At 40.7% G+C, this 21,608-nt stretch overlaps 1 protein-coding gene across 1 annotated transcript in view; it reads right to left on the bottom strand.

The window, feature by feature from the left end:
• The window catches only part of RNF17 (ring finger protein 17), a 210,627-nt gene that overhangs the window by 27,600 nt on the left and 161,419 nt on the right, over positions 1–21,608 (bottom strand). The window contains exons 29-30 of the mRNA XM_023724829.1: positions 6,575–6,700; positions 5,082–5,138 (exon numbers count right to left, since the gene is read on the bottom strand). Of these exons, the coding sequence (XP_023580597.1) occupies positions 5,082–5,138; positions 6,575–6,700 (183 nt within the window). The remainder of the gene's footprint in view (positions 1–5,081; positions 5,139–6,574; positions 6,701–21,608) is intronic.

Raw genomic sequence — 21,608 nt, forward strand, 5'->3', positions numbered from 1 at the left:
ATGATGGTGAAATTAGGACATTTCCAGATAAACAAAAATTAAGGGGCTATGTATAAACCAAACCAAACTTACAAGAATTATTAAAGGGAGTGCTTCAGTCTGAGAACAAACAACATCAGACCAAAGGCTGAATCTAGGACACAAGATTGTAGCAGCCACGTACCAACCTAGGAAATAAACTCTCAAGGACTATCCAAAACCAAAAGAATTGCAACAGGGAACTGGAGAGGTTAATCTGTAAATGACAAAAACATCAGAACAATAAAAGAGGGAATAAACAGTTTAGGTAGAGAACCTTCTAATGGAGAGGAAGGCAAAGTGATACCAAGTAATAATAGACTTGTTCAAACCTAGGAAGGTAAGGGTAAATTTCAAGGTAACCACAAAGAAAGTTAACAAAACTACTTCATCAAAATAAAGAAGAAAAAGATAAAGTCTCAGTAAAAACAAAATCTACAAAAACAAAAGAAATGGGAAAAAATTCCAGAAACAAAAGTAATTCAGCACAGGAGAGTAAGAGGACAAAGAAAACGTAAGCACCACAAAGAAAAAGCACTACAAAATGACAGCAATAAACTCACACCTATCAATAATGACACTGAATGTAAATGGCCTAAATGCACGCATAAAGAGACAGAGTGAAAGAATGGATAAAAAAAAGGATACATCAATATGCTGTCTACAGGAGACACATCTTAGAAACAAAGATGTAAATTTATTGAAAATCAAAGGATGGAAAAAATATATCAAGCCAACAGCTACGAAAAAAGAGCAGGAGTGGCAATACTAATCTCGGATAAAACAGACTTTAAAACAAAATCCACCATAAAAGACAAAGAAGGGCACTATATCGTGATTAAAGGGATGATCCATCATGAAGACATAACCACAATAAACATTTGCACACCCAGTGACAGGGCTCCAAAATACATAAAACAAACTCTGTAACAGCACTGAAAAGAGAAATTGACAGGCCCACAATAATAGTAGAAGACGTCAACACACCACTCTCGGTAAAGGACACAACATCTAGAAAGAAAACAAATACACAGAAGATCTAAAGGGCACAATCAGCCAACTTGACCTCACAGACATATATAGAACACTCCACCCAACAGCTGCAAAGTACACATTCTTTTCCAACACACATAGAACGTTCTCCAGAATAGACCATATCTTAGGCCACAGAGCAACCCTCAACAAAAATCAAAACACTGAGATAATACAAAGTATCTTCCCCGACCACAGTGCCATCAAGGCTGAAATTAACAACAGGAAGAGCAAGGAAAAAAAATCAATTACATGGGAACTGAATAACACCTTGTTTACAAACCACTGGGTAACAGAAGAAATCAGAGACAGAATCAAAAAATCCCTCGAATCAAACGAGAATGAAAACACATAATACCAAAACCTTTGGGACACAGCAAAGGCAGTCCTCAGCAGTTTACAAACACAATGTAATCCCGATCCAAATACCAACAACATTCTTTATAGAGATGGGAAAAATAATCATGAACTTTGTATGCAAAAGGAAGAAGCCCTGGATAAGTAAAGCACTACTGAAGAAGAATAAACTGGGGGGACTCGCACTACCTGACCTTAGAACCTACTATACAGCTACGATAGTCAACACAGCCTGGTACTGGTACAATGATAGATACATTGACCAATGGAACAGAATTGACAACCCAGATGTAAATCCATCCACCTATGATCACCTGATCTTCGACAAGCGCCCAAAGTCCATCGAATGGGGAAAAGATGGTCTTTTTAACAAATGGTGCTGGCTAAACTGGATGTCCATCCGCAAAACAATGAAACAGGACCCATACCTCACACCATATACAAAAACTAATTCAAAATGGGTCAAAGACCTAAATATAAAGCCAAAAAGTCTAAAGTTCATAGAAGAAAAGATAGGATCAATGCTAGAGGCCCTGACACACAGCATTAACAGGATAGAAACCGTAACCAACAACACAAACTCTAGAAGATAAGCTAGATAACTGGCATCTTCTAAAAATTAAACACTTATGCTCATCAAAAGATTTCACCAGAAGAGTAAAAACAGAACCTACAGACTGGGAAAAAAATTTGGACATTACAAATCAGACAAAGGTCTAATCTTTAAAATCTACAAGAAAATCCAACACCTCTACAACAAAAAGACAAATAATCCTATTAAAAAATGGGCAAAGGAAATGAAAAGACACTTCACCAAAGAAGACACAAGCGGCCAACAGACACATGAGGAAATGCTCGTGATCACTAGCCATTAAGAGAAATGCAAATCAAAACCACCATGAGATACTACCTCACCCCAGCATTACTGGCACGACTCAGAAAAACTGGAAATAACAAATGTTGGAGAGGCTGTGTGGAGACTGGAACTCGTGTGCACTGCTAGTGGGAATGCAAAATGATACAACCATTTCGGAAAATGATATGGCACTTCGTTAGAAAGCTAGAAATAGAAATACCATATGATCCAGCAACCCTACTCCTAGGAATATATCCTAGAGAAATAAGAGCCGTCACATGAATAGAGGTATGCACACCCATATAAATTGCAGAATTGTTCACAATAGCAAAAAGATGGAAACAACCTAGATGCCCATCAACAGATGAATGGATAAACAAACTATGGTACATAAACACAGTGGAGTATTACGCAACAATAAAGAATAACGATGAATCTTCGAAGCATCTCATAACATGGATGAATCTGGAGGGCATTATGCTGAGTGAAATAAGTCAATCACAAAAGGACAAATATTGTATGAGACCACTACTGTAAAAACTCATGAAAAGGTTTACACACAAAAAGAAACAATCTTTGATGCTTACGAGGGAGGGGAGGGGTGGTGGGGGAACACTAAATAGACAATAGAAAAGTGGTATCTTTAGTGAAGGGTAAGGCAGTACACAATACTGAGGAAGCCAGCACAACTTGTACAAGGCAAGGTCATGGAAGCTCCATAGACATCCAAACTCCCTGAGGTTCTGAACTGCTGGGCTGAGGGCTGTGGGGACCATGGTCTCAGGGAACACCTAGCTCAATTGGCATAACATAGTTCATAAAGAAAATGTTCTACATTCTACCTTTGCTGAGTAGTGTCTAGGGTCTTATAAGCCTGTGAGCAGCCATCTAAAATACTCCACTGGTCTCATCCCTTCGGGAGCAAGGGAGAATGAAGAGAACAAGATACAAGGGAAAGATTAGTCGAAAGGACTAATGGATCACAACTACCACGGCCTCCACCAGACTCAGTCCAGTACAACTAGATGGTGCCCGGCTACCACCACTGACTGCTCTGACAGGAATCACAACAGAGGGTCGTGGACAGAGCTGGAGAAAAATGGAGAACAAAATTCTAACTCACAAAAAAAGACCAGACTTACTGGCCTGACAGAGACTGGAAAAACCCTGCGAGTATGGCCCCTGGACACCGTTTTAGCTTGGTAATGATAAAGTCACTCCTGAAGTTCACCCTTCTGCCAACGATTAGACAGACCCATAAAACAAAACGAGACTAATGGGGCTCAACAGACCATGGACAAGGACTGGAAGGCAGGAAGGGACAGGAAAGCTGGTAATTGGGAATTTCCAAGGTCTAGAAGGGAGAGTGCTGACATGTCGTGGGGTTGTTAACCAATGTCATAAAACAATATGTGTACTGTTTAATGGGAAACTATTTGTTATGTCACCATCTAACGTAGAATAAAAAAAAAGAAAACAACCACATTCAGTTTGGTAGCTTAATTACTATTTAATATTTCCAAACTGGTGGCAAAAAAAAAAAAAAAATCAAAACATATATCAACCTAGCAAATAAACCTCACCAAAAAGTCACTACCCACTGTTGCATTTTACTGATTTGTTATACATTAAGTACTTTACAACATGCCTATGGCATTTTTGTAATCATAGGAAGGAAATTCTACTTACAAGCTATAAAGCTTTAACTTATTAAAACTCGTACTTCCAACATGAAAAGTATAAGTGACAAAAGAAAAAATACATAAATTGGACTTCATCAAAATTAAAAACTTATGCTTCAAAGGACACTACTAAAGTTAAAAGGTAGCTCACAGAATGGAAGAAAATATTTTCAAATCATATCTGACACGCGATTTATATTCAAAATGCATAAAGAACACTTACAAAAAAGAAGATAAATAACCCCATTAAAAACAGGCAAAGGAACTGAGTAGACATTTCTACAAATGTGGCCAAAAGCACATGAAAAGACACTCAACATCAGTAGTCATCAGGGAAATGCAAATCAAAACTACCTCAGGATGGCTATAATCAACAAAACAGAAAATAAGTTTTAGCAAGGATGTGGAGAAACTGGAACCCTGGCATATTCCTAGTAGCACTTTATGGTGCAGGTACTTTGGAAACAGTCTGGTAGTTTCCTAAAATGTTAACCATAGTTACCATGTAGCTATGTAATTCCACTCCTAGGTATAATCCCAAGAGATGAATAGAAAACTTATGGCCATGTAAAAACTTGTACATGAATGTTCACAGTAGCATTACTCATACAGTCAAAAAATGAAAAGAACCCAAATGTCCATCAACTGATGAATGGATAAACAAAATGCGGTGTATCCATACAATGGAATATTATTCAGCAATAAAAAGTAATAAAGTACTGACAGATACTACAACATGACTAAACTTTGAAAATATAATGTTAAGTGAAAGAAGCCAGTCACAAAGGATGACACACTGTATGATTCCATTTCTATGAACAGTCAAGAATAGGAAAATTTACAGAGACAAGCCAGGACGTGGAGGAGGAGAGAATGGGGAGTGACTGCTAACGGGTATGTGGTTCTTTTGGGAGTGATGAAAATGTTCTGGAATTAGACAGGGATGATGGTTGCACAACTGTAAAAATACTTAAAAAAACACTGAATTTTATACTTTAAAACTGAATTTTATAGTATTCAAATTATATGTCAGTAAAGCTGTTATTAAAAAAAAACCCACCAACAACAAAAACTCTGATTTTTTATCAGCTCTTTTGTATTTATGAAGTTTCCAAAATATATGGGTTGAAACTTACCTCAAACCTTATCTCCCAACTCTCCTCCTCAAACTTTTTATTGTAATCTGTTGGTTTCTGAAATAATATAGTATTATTAATTAATAAAATCACCTTTAACTATATGGTATTGTTTTAAAACACTTTCATATTTTATCCCCACAAAAACTTGGATGCATGTCCTTGTTGGCATTAAGTGATTCCAGGCTAACTATATATATATATATATATATATATATATGCAATATATATATATATAATATATATATATATAAAACACATATATATATGTAAAAATCAAACCCACTGCTGTCAAGTAGAACTGTCCCATAGGGTTTCCAAGGCTGTACTCTCTATGGGAGCAGACTGTCACATCTTTCTCCTGTGGAGCGGCTGGTGGGTTCTAACCGTCAACCTTTCAGTTAGCAGCCAAGCACTTAACCACTGTGCCACCAGGGGTCCTAACTATAGGAAACCTTAATGTTCTGAGTAATTTTTAATATTTCAACCTAGGACTCTTCAAAATTATGCTAAACACGTCAGTGGTAATTAGTTGATTATAAGAGAGTGGGAGCTCTTGACTTCTCTTTATAGTGGTCACATTAGAGCGTACAACCGGAAAAGAGCAACTAAGTAATCTTTATATACCAGTTTAATAGAGATAGCAGCTTTTACACATGCACACACACACACACACGCATGCGTACATGCACACACACATGCACATGCATAGGTACACACACACTCTCCTCTGCTCACAAGAAAAAATTGGCAGTGAGGATTACATGTATAAAGTAATATCACAGTTTCTATTTGAAAGAAGAATGTATTTTTCTATACTGAGTAGAAAACTCAATGTTTGGTTGCTGACTATCACTAAAATGAATATTTAAAAATCTAACAACTCTAACTCTAGAAATAAGAATATATTTCTATATAAAATGTTAATTTTAGTTATGATGCATACCCTATTTCCATAAAGGATTTATGGCAACTTGCAATGTGAAACTATATCTACAAAGAGCTATTATGATTTTAAAAATATGAAAAATAAAACCACTAGGTAACTGGAATAGGCTATTTATGAAGCTAAGCTCAAAATCTAGCTGAGTTTCCTATAAGAAGGCAGAAAGGAAGAAACGTTACAATATATGGCTCTTCTGTCAAGAAGAAGGAGAAAACAACCATTTTATCTGGGGAGAGAGGCCTTTTCTGGCTGTGAATTCTATGAAAGTTTATAATGTACATCCTTACACTGAAACAACATTAGATAATAACATAATGGACTCTATATTAGGTTTGTAAGGTACAGAAACAGAAACATTATTTATTGAATCTTAATGCAATTAAAGTCTTTCTTCAGGGCATTTATAAAACATGATAGAGTATATTGCTTTTTCAATAAAGAATTTACACATTATGTAGACTCTTTTAAAGTATCACATACCTAGAATGATATTTAACAGGGTACAAGACAAAATGTGACATTTAATTAAAATAAATAGTTCACTTACTTCTTTCAATATTTCCTCAGAATGTTCAAATGTACAATATTTATGGTGTGCCATAAAAAAAGAAAGTGACATTCCATCAATATAGAGATGAACAGATAACTTCCCCCATGGATTTTCAGGTAATTTCTATAAATTCAATAAAGAAGATTATTATTATAAAAATAAAGTCTACTTGACTAAAATTTTATAGTTGGCCAATATGAAAGTATGACAATATGACAATCAGAGTATTACCACTGTTTGACTAATGACCTGATGCATAAAATTATCTTCCTGCTATTTTGGCGGGTTTTGAGACAGTAATTCTACTAGTTTGGTTTATATAAAGCATATTTACATGTTCATAAGGTATAAAGTTTTCCAGTTATTTACTTCTATACATTATCTTTAAATGGTGTTAGCAATTTATACCAAGTAGGAGAAAGAAGGAAACCCTGGTGATGCACTGGTATAAGAGCTATGGCTGCTAATCAAAAGGTCAGCAGTTTGAATCCACCAGGCACTCCTTGGAAACCCTATGGGGCATTTCTACTCTATCCTATAGGGTTGCTAGGAGTTGGAATCGACTTGACGGCAATGAGTTTGTTTCTTTTTTTTTTTTTTTGGAGAAAGAAAAAGTATGCTCAGAAGTGAAGAAATGAAGTTTAGTTAAAAATCAAAAATTGGAGGAGGTGGTCCAAGATGGCGGAGTAGTTAAGACACTTCAAAACGTCCCTCTTACAGTAAGGGCCAAAAAAACCAAGTGAATTGGATGTAGGTGAAAACTTAGGAATCCTAAGCATCAAAGACAAGAATAAGAATCCGAGTGAGCACCAAAGGGAAGAAGAGACAATACAAAAACAGGGGAAACAGAGAATCTGGGATTGCCAGCACCCTGTTAGCCAAACCCGAACAGCGGGGACATACTGAAACAAAGCAAACGTCATTCCCAGCTGAAACCCCCACCATCTGGTGCAGCCAAGTAGGAGTGATTCTGCACACATGTCCAGAGCAAGACAGGAATGCTTCCTGTCCTGTGAAAGTTAACAGCATGCACCCCATTCACAACACGCACCCCAGCTCCCCATGCTGGAGATTTGTGGGCCTGTGGGGCACTCCCACCACCTCTCATCTGTCCCCTCCTCCCTGATTGTGACAGCAGCCTGGTGGCTCCCACACTGCCCTGCTCCCTAAGCTGGGAGCCCACGGTCAAGAGGCACCTACCCCTTCACTCAGCCACTTGCACCGGGAGCTCACGGTTCGCCCTCCAGTCACCTGTGGGGTGCCCTGCTAGCTGGGCCTGCATAGCGCGGCCATACTGAGACAAAGCAAGTAGCATTTTCAGCTGAAACCCCCACCATCTGGTGCAGCGAAGCAGGAGCAACTCTGCATTCACGGCCAGAGGCAGGTAAGAGTGCTTCTCGCTCTGTGAAAGTCAAGTGCATGCACCCCACACACCACACCCACCCTAGCCCCTCGTGCCAGAAGTATGCATGCTTATGGGGTGCCCCCATCCTTCTCACCCCATCCCCCCATCCCACTCACAAGTGCAGCCCAGCTGCTCCCACCACTGCCCCACCCCCTAAGCTGAGGGCCTACGGTCTGAAGGTGCCTGCCCCTTCGCTTAGCCACTCACACCAGAGGCCCATGGTCCTGCACTGACTTCTCCCTCCAGTCTCCCATGCTGGTGGCCTGCTAGCCAAGCCTGCACAGCGTGGCCATATTGAGACAAAGGACGCAGCATTCCCAGCCAAAAGCCCCATCACCTGGTGCAGCCAAGAAGGAGCAATGCTGCATTCACAACCAGAGCCAGGCAGGAGTGCTTCCTGCTTTCCGAAAATCAGGTGCACACACCCCACCCACCGAGCCTACCCCAACCACCTGTGCCAGAAGTACACAGGCTTGTAGGGCACCCCTACAAGCTCAGTCCACTCATCCCCACTCCCTGCTTGTGAGCAAATTCTGGCAATTATCACCACTGCCCTGTCCCCTAAGTCAGCAGCCCACAGTCTGGAGGCACCTGCCCCTTTGCTCAACCACTTGTGCCAGGGTCCACGGTCTGTAACTGCTTTCTGCCCCCTCCAGTCACCCATGCATGCATGCTGCTAGCTGAACCTGAACAGCCCAGCCATATTGAGACAAAGCAAGCAGCATTCCAGCTGTAACCTCCATCATATGGTGCAGCCAAGCAGGAGTGACTACATTCATGGCCAGAGCCAGGCAGGAGTGCTTCTCACTCTGCTCACACCTGCTGGTGCCCTGCTACTTGAACTTGAACAGTGTGGCCATACTGAAACAGAGCAAGCAGCATTCCCAGCTGAACCCCCATTACCTGGTGCAGCCAAGCAGGAGCAACTCTGCACTCACAGCTAGAGATAGCCACCCACACCAGGATCCTGAGGACTGGAGGCTCCATCTACACCCTACAGTAACCTGCACTGAGGGCCTGAGGACTGGTTGCACAACCTCCTCCATGACATGCTCTAGTGGACAGGGCACACCCTCCAACCTGCCTCCCACAGACAGGTGATATCACCTCTGCCTTACTCCCTGCGTTGTCCCTCCTTGCATCTGGAGGCTTGTGCTCACTCTTAACACCTCCATGCAGCCCCTGCCCACCTGAACCGTTGGTGAGAGTTTCCGCACAACCCGCCTGGTGACTGACGACCCGGGCACCCTCACCACTGACCACCCAGCAATCAGCAGAGCACACACACAACACCAAACCCAGCGACCAGGGAGATTGCCCCCCGTACCCACAGCGAGGTGACCGACCAGACAGATAACACCACCTCACCAGAAATGCCACCGACATCCTCAGTAGCCCCAAAAGACCAGCAAAAAGTGACTGAACACCAAACCCAGCGACCAGGGAGAATGCCCCCGGTACCCACAGCGAGGTGACCGACCAGACAGATAACACCACCTCACCAGAAATGCCACCGACATCCTCAGTAGCCCCAAAAGACCAGCAAAAAGTGACTGGCGCTCACACACCCAGTCGCTGCTCCACCCACCTGGAGACAGGAGGTAAGAGCTTCAAAACAACCAGATTAGTGATCACAGCAACACACACACCTAGCCTACTTGGATATATCAAAACAAAAGAAAAATTCAGGAAACAGCAAACAAACATACAATCCGTAAATTCAATTAACTTCTTGATGCCTTGGAGGCAAGAGACAATATCAAATCACATGCAGAAGACAAGATGGTACCAGCAAGTGACCAAAATAAAGAATCAAAAAACCTCCCAGAGAAAGAAACAGCAATGACATAAAGAATTCAAAAGACTAATATACGGGGTTCTCCAAGAGATCAAGGAAAACACAGACAAAATCAAGGACAGCACAGACGAAGCAACAGAAGAATTCAGGAAAATACAAGAACAAAATGACAAAAATAAATAGACAAATAGAAACCATAAAAAAACAGCAACTAGAAATCCAAATGATTAATAATAATATTTAGAAAAAGATAACTCAACAGAAGGATATAGGAGCAGAATTGAAACAAATTAGCGAAATTGAAGACAAATCCCTTGACACCAATTTGTTTGAGGTAAAATCAGAAAAAGAATGAAGAAAACCCAAGAATTATGTGGGACACTATCAAAAGGGAAAACTTGTGTGTGATCAAAGTTTCAGAACAGCGGGGGAGGGGGGTGGGGTGGGTGGCTGGGTGGAAAACCCAGAGAGAATTCTTGAAGAAATGATGGCAAAAAACTTCCCTAACATTGTGAAAGACAAGATATCCATCCCAAGAAGCTCAATGAACCCTATACAGGATAGACTCCAGAAGAAAGTCACCCAGACATATCATAATCAAACTTGCCAAAACCAAAGACAAAGAAAGAATCCTGAGAGCATCTTGAGAAAACAAAACATCACCTACAAAGGGGAACCAATAAGACTAAGCTCTGATTACTTGTCAGAAACTATGGAGGCAAGAAGGCAACTGTATGGCACATATAATACTTTGAAAGAAAAAAAATGCCAACTGAGAATTATATATCCAGCAAAACTGTCTCTCAAATACAATGGTGAAATCAGGACACTTTCAGATAAACAGAAATTAAGGGTATTTGAAAAAAGCAAACCAAACTTACAAGAAATATTAAAGGCAGTCCTTCGGATAGAGAACCAACATCAGACAACAATCTAAGATTTGTACACAGGATACCAACCCAGATAAAGAATTCTCAAAAATAAAACAAAGCTAAAAGAGTGAAAACAGGGAACCAGAGACATGAATATGTAAACAATGACAATGTCAAAACAAAAAAAAAAGGGGAATAAATGGTGTAGTTATAGAACTTTCATATGGAAAGGAAGTCAAGGGGATATCAAGAAATAAAAGACTGTTTTAAACTTAGGAAGATAAAAGTAGATTTCAAGGTAACCACAAAGTTAGTTACCAAACCTAACCATCAAAAGGAAAAAAAAGAAAAACTAAGACTTAATAAACAAAATCAACAATGACAGAGCTCCAAAATACACAAAACAAACTCTAACAGCACTGAAAAGGGCAATAGACAGTTCCACAATAACAGTAGGCAACTTCAACACACTACTTTCGGTGAAGGACAGAACATCTAGAAAGAAACTAAACAAAGATATAGAAGATCTAAATGCTACAATCAACCAACTTGACCTCATATACATATACAGAACACTCCACCAAACAGCAGCAAAGTTCACATTTTTTTTCAACGCACATAGAACATTCTCCAGAAGAGACAACATTTTAGGCCACAAAGCAATCCGTAACAAAATCAAAAACACTGAATTAATACTAGCATTATCTCTGATCACAACACCATAAAAGTGGAAATTAATAACAGGAATAACGAGGAAAAAAAATACATGGAAACTGAAAGTCATGGATTGAATTGTGTTCCCACAAAGTATGTGTCAACTTGGTTGGGCCATGATTCTCAGTGGTCTCACAATTATGTAATGATGTAATCATCACCCATCATGTGATCTGATGTGATCAGCCAATCAGTTGTACGGGGATTAGGGTGGGATGCAACACTCTTACTCAGGTCACAGCCCTGATTCGATGTAAGGGGAGTTTCCCTGGGTTGTAGCCTGCATCACCTTTTATCTTAAAAGAGATAAAAGGAGAGAGAAGTGTGTGAGAGAAAGAGATCTTCTACCACCAAGAAAGAAGAGCGGGGAGTGAAGCATGTCCTCTGGACCTGGGGGTCCCTGCTCTGAGAAACTCCTAGACCCAGGGAAAGATTGATGACAAGGACTTTCCCCCAGAGCCTACAGAGAGAGAAAGCCTTCCCCTGGAGGTGCTGCCCTGAATTTGGACTTCAAGCCTCCTAAACGGTAAGAGGAGAAACTTCTGTTTGTTAAAGCCATCCACTTGTGGTATTTCTATTATAGCAGCACTAGATAACTAAGACAGAATTTGGTACCAGGAGTGGAGTGCTGCTCTAACAGATACCTAAAATGTGGAAGTGGTTCTGAAATTGGGTAAAGGGCAGAGTCTGGCAGACTGTTTAAGGTGCCTAAGAGTAAAAGCCTAGACTGCCTTGAAGAGACTGTTGTTGGAATTATGGATGTCAAAGGCAATTCTAATGAGGGATCAGTAGGAAGCGAGAACAGCTGTAAAACTGGAGATGGCGCAGACAGTGAGAAGCAGTGGCAGAGAAATGGTGGCAGCAGAACCAGGATACATGTGTGAGACAGTGTGGGAGCCAACCCACAGAGCAAGACAGCTGAGTGTCTTCAGGCAGGAGGCTTCCTGGTGGGGTGGGACGCCTCTAAGCATTCGTCTGTCAAGTTAGGTTTGCTGACCCATAGAGCGAGAGAGCTAAGCACCTTTAGGTCAAGGCTTACTGGTGGAGTGAGGTGCCTCCAGGCACTTATCGACAGAGCTACAGCGCTTTGTAACACTCGCCTTAGCAGGGCAGAGGCTGGGCCAGCCCAAGGGGCTTGAGACGGCCTGACAGGCTCAAGGAGGCCAAGGAACCATGAAGCAGAATCTGGAGCGACAAGGAGGAAGCAGAGCTCCTTCGGTCTCAAAGGGTAGTGCCACAATCTTTGGGGTCTAAAAGGGTAGAACCATGGTCCGCTCGGTCTCAAAGCGTGGAGTCACCACCTCCTAGGTTTCAAAGAGTCAGATCTTCACCAACTTGGTTCTGGAATATGGCACTGCTGTTAAAGTATGCCAGGGGTATGGAGCCGGATCCAATACCCAAAGCTGAGGGGGAGGGGCTGCCACGCCCAAAGGGCAGAAGAATGAATGGGGCCTGCTGGGGCCGAGGGGGTGGGGTCACTACTCACTTGGACTAAGAGAACAGGGCTGCCCAAAGCCGGGGGAACAGAGTTGCCGTCCCAGTGGGCCTGGAAGGCAGAGTTGAAATCCAAGGCTGAGGGGCCTCCACCTAGAATCCAGAGAGCATGGCCAACACCCAGAGTCTGGAGGGTAGGGCCATTGCTTACATAGTCTCAGAGAACAGAGGATTATTTTCAAGCCTTGAGAGGTAATGTAAATTGTTCTGCTGGGTTTCAGACTTGCCTGGTGCTCGTTCCCTCCAATTTCTCCCATTTGTAATTGAAATGACTACCTTGTGCCTGTTCCACCATTGAACTTTGGAAGCAGATAACTTGTATTCTAGATTTCACATGTTCACAGATGAAGAAGAATTTTGTCCCAAGACGGAATCTGGACTTGGAGTTGATTTAAGACTTTTGGGATGATATGATGGGTTGCATGTGTTTTGCAAGAAGCAAGGACATGAATTTTTTTGGGGCGGGCAAAGGGTAGAATGTCACAGACTGAACTGTGTTCCCCCAAAATATGTGTCAACTTGGCTAGGTCATGATTCTCAGTGGTTTGGCAGTAATATAATGATATAATCATCACCCATGATATGATCTGATGTGATCAAGCAATCAGTTGTAAGAGGATTAGGGAGGGATGCAACACTCTTACTCAGGTTGCAGCCCTGATTCGATATAAGGGGAATTACCCTGGGGTGTTGCCTGCATCACCTTTTATCTTACAAGAGATAAGAGGAGAGAGAAATGAGCAGAGAGAGAGACTTCCTACCACCAAGAAAGAAGACTTAGGAGTGCAGCATGTTGTTTGGACCTAGGGTCCCTTCCATGAGAAACTTCTAGACCCAGGAGAAGATTGAAGGACCTTCCCCCAGAGCCTATATAGAGAGAAAGCCTTCTCCTGGAGCTGGTGCCCTGAATTCAGACTTCTAGCCTCCAAAAATGTTAGAGAATAATTCTGTTTGTTAAAGCCATCTGCTTTTGGTACTTCTGTTACAACAGCACTAGATAACTAAGGCATTGAATAACACCTTGCTCAAAAACCACTGGGTAATAGAAAAAAATCAAAGATGGAATAAAAACATTCCTAGAATCTAATGAGAACAAAAACACATCTTTCCAAAACGTTTGGAGCACAGCAAAAGCACTGCTTAGAGGTCAATTTATAGCAATAAATACACACATCAAAAAAGAAGGGCCAAAATCAAAACATGAATCCTACAACTTGAACAAATAGAAAGAGAACAGCAAAAGAAGCTGACAGGCATGAGAAGAAAGGAAATAATAAAGATTAGCGCAGAAATAAATGAAATGCAGAATAGAAAAATAATAGAGAATCAACAAAAACAGAAGTTAGTTCTTTGAAAGACTCAACAAAATTGACAAACCATTGGCCAAACTGAAAAGAAAGAAAAGCAGGAAAGGAAGCAAATAACCCGAATCAGAAATGCGACTGGTGGTATCACAATAGAACCAACTGAAATAAAAAGGGTCATAACAGAATACTCTGAAAACTTGTACTCCAACAAATTTGAAAACCTAGCGGAAATGGACAAATTTCTAGAAACATACTACCTACCTAAACTAACACAAACTGAGGCAGAAAAACTAAACAGACCCATAACAAAAGAAGAAATTGAACAGGTAATAAAAAAAATAAAAACTCCCAACAAAAAAAGCCAGGCCTGGATGGCTTCCCTGAAGATTTCTATCAAACATTCAGAGGAGAGTTCACACCAGTACTACTCAAACTATTTCAGAGCATAGAAAAGGAAGAAGTACTTACGAATTCATTCTATGAAGCCAGCATAACCCTGATACCCAAGCCAGGCAAAGACACCACAAAAAAAGAAGTGGCGCAGTGGTTAAAGTGATTGATTGATAACTGAAAGGTTAGTGGTTCGAACCACCAGCAGCTCCATGAGAGAGAGATGTGGCAGTCTGCTTCTGCAGGGATTTACAGCCTTGGAAACCCTATGGGGTTACTATGAGTTGGAATTGACTTGACGGCAGTGGGTTTGGTTTTTTTGGTTTTATACCTCATGAATACAGACACAAAAATTCTCAACAAATTCCAGCCATAGAATTCAACAGCATATCAAAAAAATACATCATGAGCAAGTGGGATTCATACCAGGTATACAAGGATGGTTCAACATTAGAAGATCAATCAATGTAATTTACCACATAAATAAAATGAGAGAATCACATGATCATCTCAATCGACACAGAAAAGGCATTTGATAAAGTCCGAAACCTACTCTGGATAAAAACTCTCAGCAAAATAGGAATAGAAGGGATATTCCTCAACATAATAAAACACGTTTATACAAAACCAACAGCCAATATTATTCTCAACAGACTGAAAGCATTCCACTTGAGAACAGACACCAGACAAGGATGCCCTTTATCACCACTCTTATTCAACATTACGCTGGAAGACCTAGCTAGCTAGAGCAATAAGGCAAGAAAAAGAAACAAAGGGCATCCAAATTGGAAAGGAAGAAGTAAAACTATCCCTATTCATACATGATATGCTCCTGTACTTAGAAAACCCCAAAGATTCCACAAGAAAGCTACTGGAACTAATAGAAGGATTCAGCAAAGCAGCAGGATAGAAGATCAACATACATAAATCAGTTGGATTTCTCTACACCAACAAAGAGAACTTCAAAAAGGAAATCAGGAAACAATACCATTTACAATAGTCCCCCCAAAGATAAAATACTTAGGAATAAATCTAACCAGGGATGTAAAGGACCTATACAAAGAAAACTACAAAACACTACTGCCATTAACATAAATGGAAAAACTTACCATGCTCATGGATAGGAAGACTCAACATTTTGAAAATGTCAATACTACCCAAAGTGAACTAATGATATAACGCAATCATGATCCAAATTCCAACAGCATCCCTTAACGAGACAGAAAAACTAATCACCAACTTTATACAGAAAGAAAATAGGCCCAGGATAAGCAAAGCATTTCTGAAGAACAACAACAAAGTAGGAGGCCTCATACTACCTGATCTTAGAACGTACTATACAGCACGGCAGTCATTAAGAGCCTGGTACTGGTACAACGACAGACACACAGACCAATGAAACACAACTGAGAACCCAAATGTAATGCATCCACCTGCAAGCAGCTCATCTTTGACAAGGGGTAAAAGTCCATTAAATGTGGGAAAAGACAGTCTCTAACAAATGGTGCTGGCAAAACTGGATGTCTATCTGTTAAAAAAAAAAAAAAAAAACAGGACCCATACTTCACACTATACACAAAAATTAACTCAAAATGATTCAAATATCAAAATATAAAACCTAAAACTATAAAGATCATGTCCGAAAAAATAGGGATAACACTAGGGTCCCTAATATATGGCATAAATAGAATACCAAACATAACTAAAAATGCACAAAAAGCAGAAAATGAACTAGATAAACAGGATCTCCTAAAAATTAAACAGGCTTATCAAAAGAATTCTCTAAAGAGTAAAAAGAGAACCTACAAACTGGGAAAAAAAATTTGGCTACAACCTATCAGACAAGGGTCTAATCTCTAAAATCTACAGAAAACTTCAACACCTCAGCAACAAAAACACAAACAACCCAATTAAATAATGGGCAAAGGATATGAACAGATACTTCACCAAAGAAGACGTCCAGATGGCTAAAAAACACATGAAGAAATGCTTGCGATTATTAGCCATTAGAGAGATGCAAATCAAACAATGACATACCATCTCACCCTGACATTACTGGCACTAATAAAAAAAATAACAGAAAATAATAAATGCTGAAGAGGTTGTGGAGAGACTGGAACGCTTATACACTGTGGGTGGGAATGTAAAATGGTACAACCATTTTGGAAAACTGTATAGCGCTCTCTTTCAAAAAGCTATAAATAGAAATACCATATGAGCCAGCAATCCCACTCCTAGGTATATATCCTAAAGAAATAAGAGCTGTGACACGAACAGACATATGCACACACATGTTCAATGCAGCATTAGCAACAGCAAAAAGACGGAAACAACCTAAGGGCCCATCAACAGATGAATGGATCAACAAACTGTGGTACACACACAGAATGATATACTCCGCAAAGATAAAGAACAATGACAAATCTGCAAAACATCTCACAACATGGATGAATTTGGAGGACGTTATGCTGAATACAATAAGTCAATCACAAAAGGATAAATATTGTTTGAGACCGCTATTATAAAGAAACAAGAAAAGGTTTACACATGGAAAAAACAAAAACAAAAAACAACTTTCTTTGATGGTTATCAGGGATTGGGGTGGGGAGAGGGAGGGAAAGTTATCTGATAGATAGAAGATTTTTGATAATTCTGGTAAAGGGAAAGACAATACACAATATGGTCAAAACATGACCAAGGCATGGGAGGACAATGAGAGGAATGCAAGAACAAAGGGCAACAATGGTAATTACTATAGCATAGAAAATCCTGCAACAATAGCATTAACAAACACTAATTTACAAATGGATACTCAGCTAGATAGATACAATAAGAGGTGTGAGAAGGTATAAGGGAACACACCCATCTGCAGATATAGGTCTGGTGGTGGATATCTCTACATACATAACTATAGGTGATGCTTATATATCAATATAGACAATAGAGCACACAAGGGCCACAGTTAAGGCCACTTCTTAGACATAACCAAACACCTCATGGGAAAAAGTTCCTAGGCTCGAAGGAGAAGGACCATAGACTTGGGGGACATCTACGTTAACTGGCATAACATAGTTCATGAAGACAAAGTTCTGTATCCTACTTTGCTGAGTAGTGTCTGGGCTCTTAAAAGCTTGCAAGCGGCCATCTAAGATACAACTATTGGTCTCTTACCATCTTGTCACAGACTGAATTGTGTCCCCCCAAAAAATGTCAACTTGGCTAAGTCATGATTCCCAGTATTGGATGACTATGTATCATTTTGCCATCTGAAGTGATATCCCTATGTGTTGTATATTCTATCATTATGATGTAATAAGATGGATTAGTGGCAGTTATATTGATGAGGTCTACGAGATTAGACAGTGTCTTAAGCCAGTCTCTTTTGAGATATAAAAGAGAGAAGCAAGCAGAGAGACGGGGACCTCATACCACCAAGAAAGCAGTGTTGGGAGCAGAGTGTGTCCTTTGGACCCGAGGTTCCTGCGTGGAGAAGTTCCCAGACCAAGGGAAGACTGATGTATCACAAGGATCTTCCTCCAGAGCTGACAGAGACAGAAAGCTTTCCCCTGGAGCTAACGTCCTGAATCTGGATTTCTAGCCTACTAGACTGTGAGACAATAAACTTCTCTTTGTTACAGCCATCCACTGTGGTATTTCTGTTATAGCGGCACTAGATGCCTAAGACTCATCTGGAGCAAAAGAGAATTAAGAAAACCAAAGACCCAAAGGAGCAATTAGTCCAAAGGACTAACGGACCACATGAACCACAGCCTACACAACCCAGAGACCAGAACTAGCTGGCTACCACTACTGACCACTCTGAATGGGATTACAATAGAGGGTCCCAAAAAAGCAGGAGAAAATTGGCAGAACAAAAAACCAAATTTATAAAAAAGACTAGACTTACTGGTTTGATAGAGACTGGAGGAACTCTGTGACTATGGCTCTAAGATACCCTTCTGAGCTGGAGCTGACGCCATTACCAGAGATCACCCATCAACCATGGACAAGTCCATAAAATAAACAACACTCAAGAGGAACGATTCCTTAGAACCATCAATTCTTTTTTGGCCTTCCTTATTCACTGTCCAGCTTTTGCATGCATATGAGGTGACTGAAAACACCATGGCTTGGGTTAGGTGCTCCTTAGTCCTTAAAGTGACATCTTTGCTTTTTAACACTGTAAAGAGATTTTTTGCAGCAGATTTGCCCAATACAATGTGTCACTGATTTCTTGACTGCTGCTTCTATGGGTATTGATTGTGGTTCAAAGTAAAATGAAATCCTTGACAACTTCAACATTTTCTCTGGTTATCATGATGTTGCCTACTGGTCCAGTTGTGAGGGGTTTTGTTTTCTTTATGTTGAGGTATAATCCAAGTCCTTCACTTTCAGTAAGCAAGGTCATGTCATCTTCATAACGCAGGTTGTTAATGAGTCTTCCTCTAATCCTGATGCCCTGTTCTTCTTCATATAGTCCAGCTTCTTGAATTATTTGCTCAGCATACAGACTGAATAAGTATGGTGAAAGGATACAACCCTGACACACTCCTTTCCTGATTTTAAACCATGCAATATCCCCTTGTTCTGTTCGAAAGACTGTCTCCTTGTCTATGTACGGATTCCTCATAAGCACAATTAACTGTTCTGGAATTCCCATTCTTTGCAATGTTATCCATAATTTGTTATGATCCACACAGTTGGATGCCTTTGCATAGTCAATAAAACACAGGTAAACAGCTTTCTGGTATTCTCCGTTTTCAGCCAGGATTCATCTGATATCAGTAATGATATCCCTCGTTCCACATCCTCTTCTGAACCTGGCTTGAATTTCTGGCAGCTCCCCGCTGACGTACTGCTGCAACTGCTTTTAAATTATCTTCAGCAAAATTTTACTTGAGCATGATATTAATGATATTGTTCAATAATTTATGCATTTTGTTAGATCACCTTACTTTGGAATAGGAAAAAATATGGATCTCTAGTCAGTTGGCCAAGTAACTGTGTCTTCCAAATTTCTTGATCTGTCGTACTGTGGTGGCTCGTGTGTTGCTATGATGCTGGAAACTATGCCACCAGTACTCAAATACCAGCAGGGTCACCCATGGTGGACAGATTTCACCTGAGCTTCCAGACTAAGACAGACTAGGAAGAAGGACCTGGTGGTCTGCTTCTGAAAAAAAATTAGCCAGTGAAAACCTTATGAATAGCAGCGGAACACTGTCTGATACAGTACCAGAAGATGAGTCCCTGAGGTTGGAAGGCACTCCAAATACGAGTGGGGAAGAGCTGCCTCCTCAAAGTAAAGTCAATCTTAATGATGTGGATGGAGTCAAGCTTTTGGGACCTTCATTTGCTGATGCGGCACAACTCAAAATGAGAAGAAACAGCTGCAAACATCCATTAATAATCGGAATGTGGAATGTATGAAATATGAATCTAGGAAGATTGGAAATCGTCAAAGATGAAATGGAACGCATAAACATTGATATCCTAGGCATTAGTGAGCTGAAATGGACTAGTACTGGCCATTTTGAATCAATCATATGGTCTATTATGCTGGGAACAACAAATTGAAGAGGAATGACCTTGCCCTCACTGTCAAAAAGAACATTTCTATCCTGAAGTACAACACTGTCAGTGTTAGGATAATATCCATACACCTACAAGGAAGACCAGTTAATATGACTACTACTCAAATTTATGCACCAAACACTAAGGCCAAAGATGAAGAAATTGAAGATATTTACCAACTTCTGCAGTTTGAAACTGACCAAACATGCAATCAAGATGCATTGACTAATTAGTGGTGATTGAAATGCGAAAGTTGTTGTGATGGTTAAGATTGTATGTCAACTTGGCTGGGCCATGATTCTCCATGTTTTAATGTAATCACTCCCATGATTGACTATACTGTGAGTAGCCGATCAGATAAAAGGGAGTCTCCTTGGGAGTGTGGCCCGCATCTGTGTATAACCAGACGTTCTGGCTTTTTGCTCTCTCTGGATCCTGTGGCTGCTTCCCGTCGTCTCATCTCCCGTTCTTGGGACTCGAGCTGTTGGCTTATCTGCCGAACCCGGAATTCGTCGAGCTGCACAACCTGTGAGCGGAAGCCCTGCTCTCCGACCTGCTGATCTTGGGCTTGCCAGCTTCTGCAGCTCTGTGACTTGGGAGAGGCCTCTATCCTGATCCACGGACTTGGGATGTTCTAGTCTCTACAATCATGTGAGCTGTTGCCTTGATAAAATCTCTCTCTATATATATATTTATACACTTTACTGGTTTTGCTTCTCTAGAGAACCCAGCCTAAGACATTTGGTACCGGGAGTGGTTCTAGAGAAACAAAATTGTAAGGATGAGTTTTCTAAATTGGTTCTCAAGTCTAATTAGTCATAAAGACATTGATGACTCTGCTTCCAGCAGTAAAGAGGTCACTGCTAGTCCATGGAGCGAGGTGGCGATACAAATACACAAAATACCACCACCGGTAGATCAGGAATTGGTGAAAGGTGAGGCTCAGGCTGAACACATGTGATATCTTTCTACAACTTTGTCAGAATAAGAAGTATAAGGAAGCTGGTTGGTTTGTCCTACTTTCGCTAGACAAACTGATGAAGGAAAGAGATGTGCTCAGGGCTTCAGAGTCAAGGCTCAAGTGCCACATACATGACCTCAAGGCTTCCACTTGTGCTTTGAAAGAAAGCCTTATTTCTTGTAGTAACAGGGCTGAAATTGCTGAAAACCAAACCCAGAGTCTTATTGTAAGAGTGGCTGAATTACAATGCCAGCTCAACTGCAAACCTTGAGAGGTGTCTGAAGTTAAAGTAAGGGCACTGACTGGGAAGAGTTGGGATCCTCAGACTTGGAATAGGGACATATGGGCAGATAATCAGGAAGCTGGGGACACTGAGCTTATAAATTCCGTTGAACCACTCCTGCCAGCAGAACCAGTCCCATCTGAAGAGATTACTTCATGTTTGTCTGCTAAACCACCCTGCCCAGAAAAACCATTAGCCCCTCCACTCCCATCTAAGAAGATTAGCCCTAGCCC

This window comes from Trichechus manatus, unplaced genomic scaffold, assembly GCF_000243295.1.
Source record: "Trichechus manatus latirostris isolate Lorelei unplaced genomic scaffold, TriManLat1.0 scaffold00264, whole genome shotgun sequence".
Taxonomy (NCBI): domain Eukaryota; kingdom Metazoa; phylum Chordata; class Mammalia; order Sirenia; family Trichechidae; genus Trichechus; species Trichechus manatus.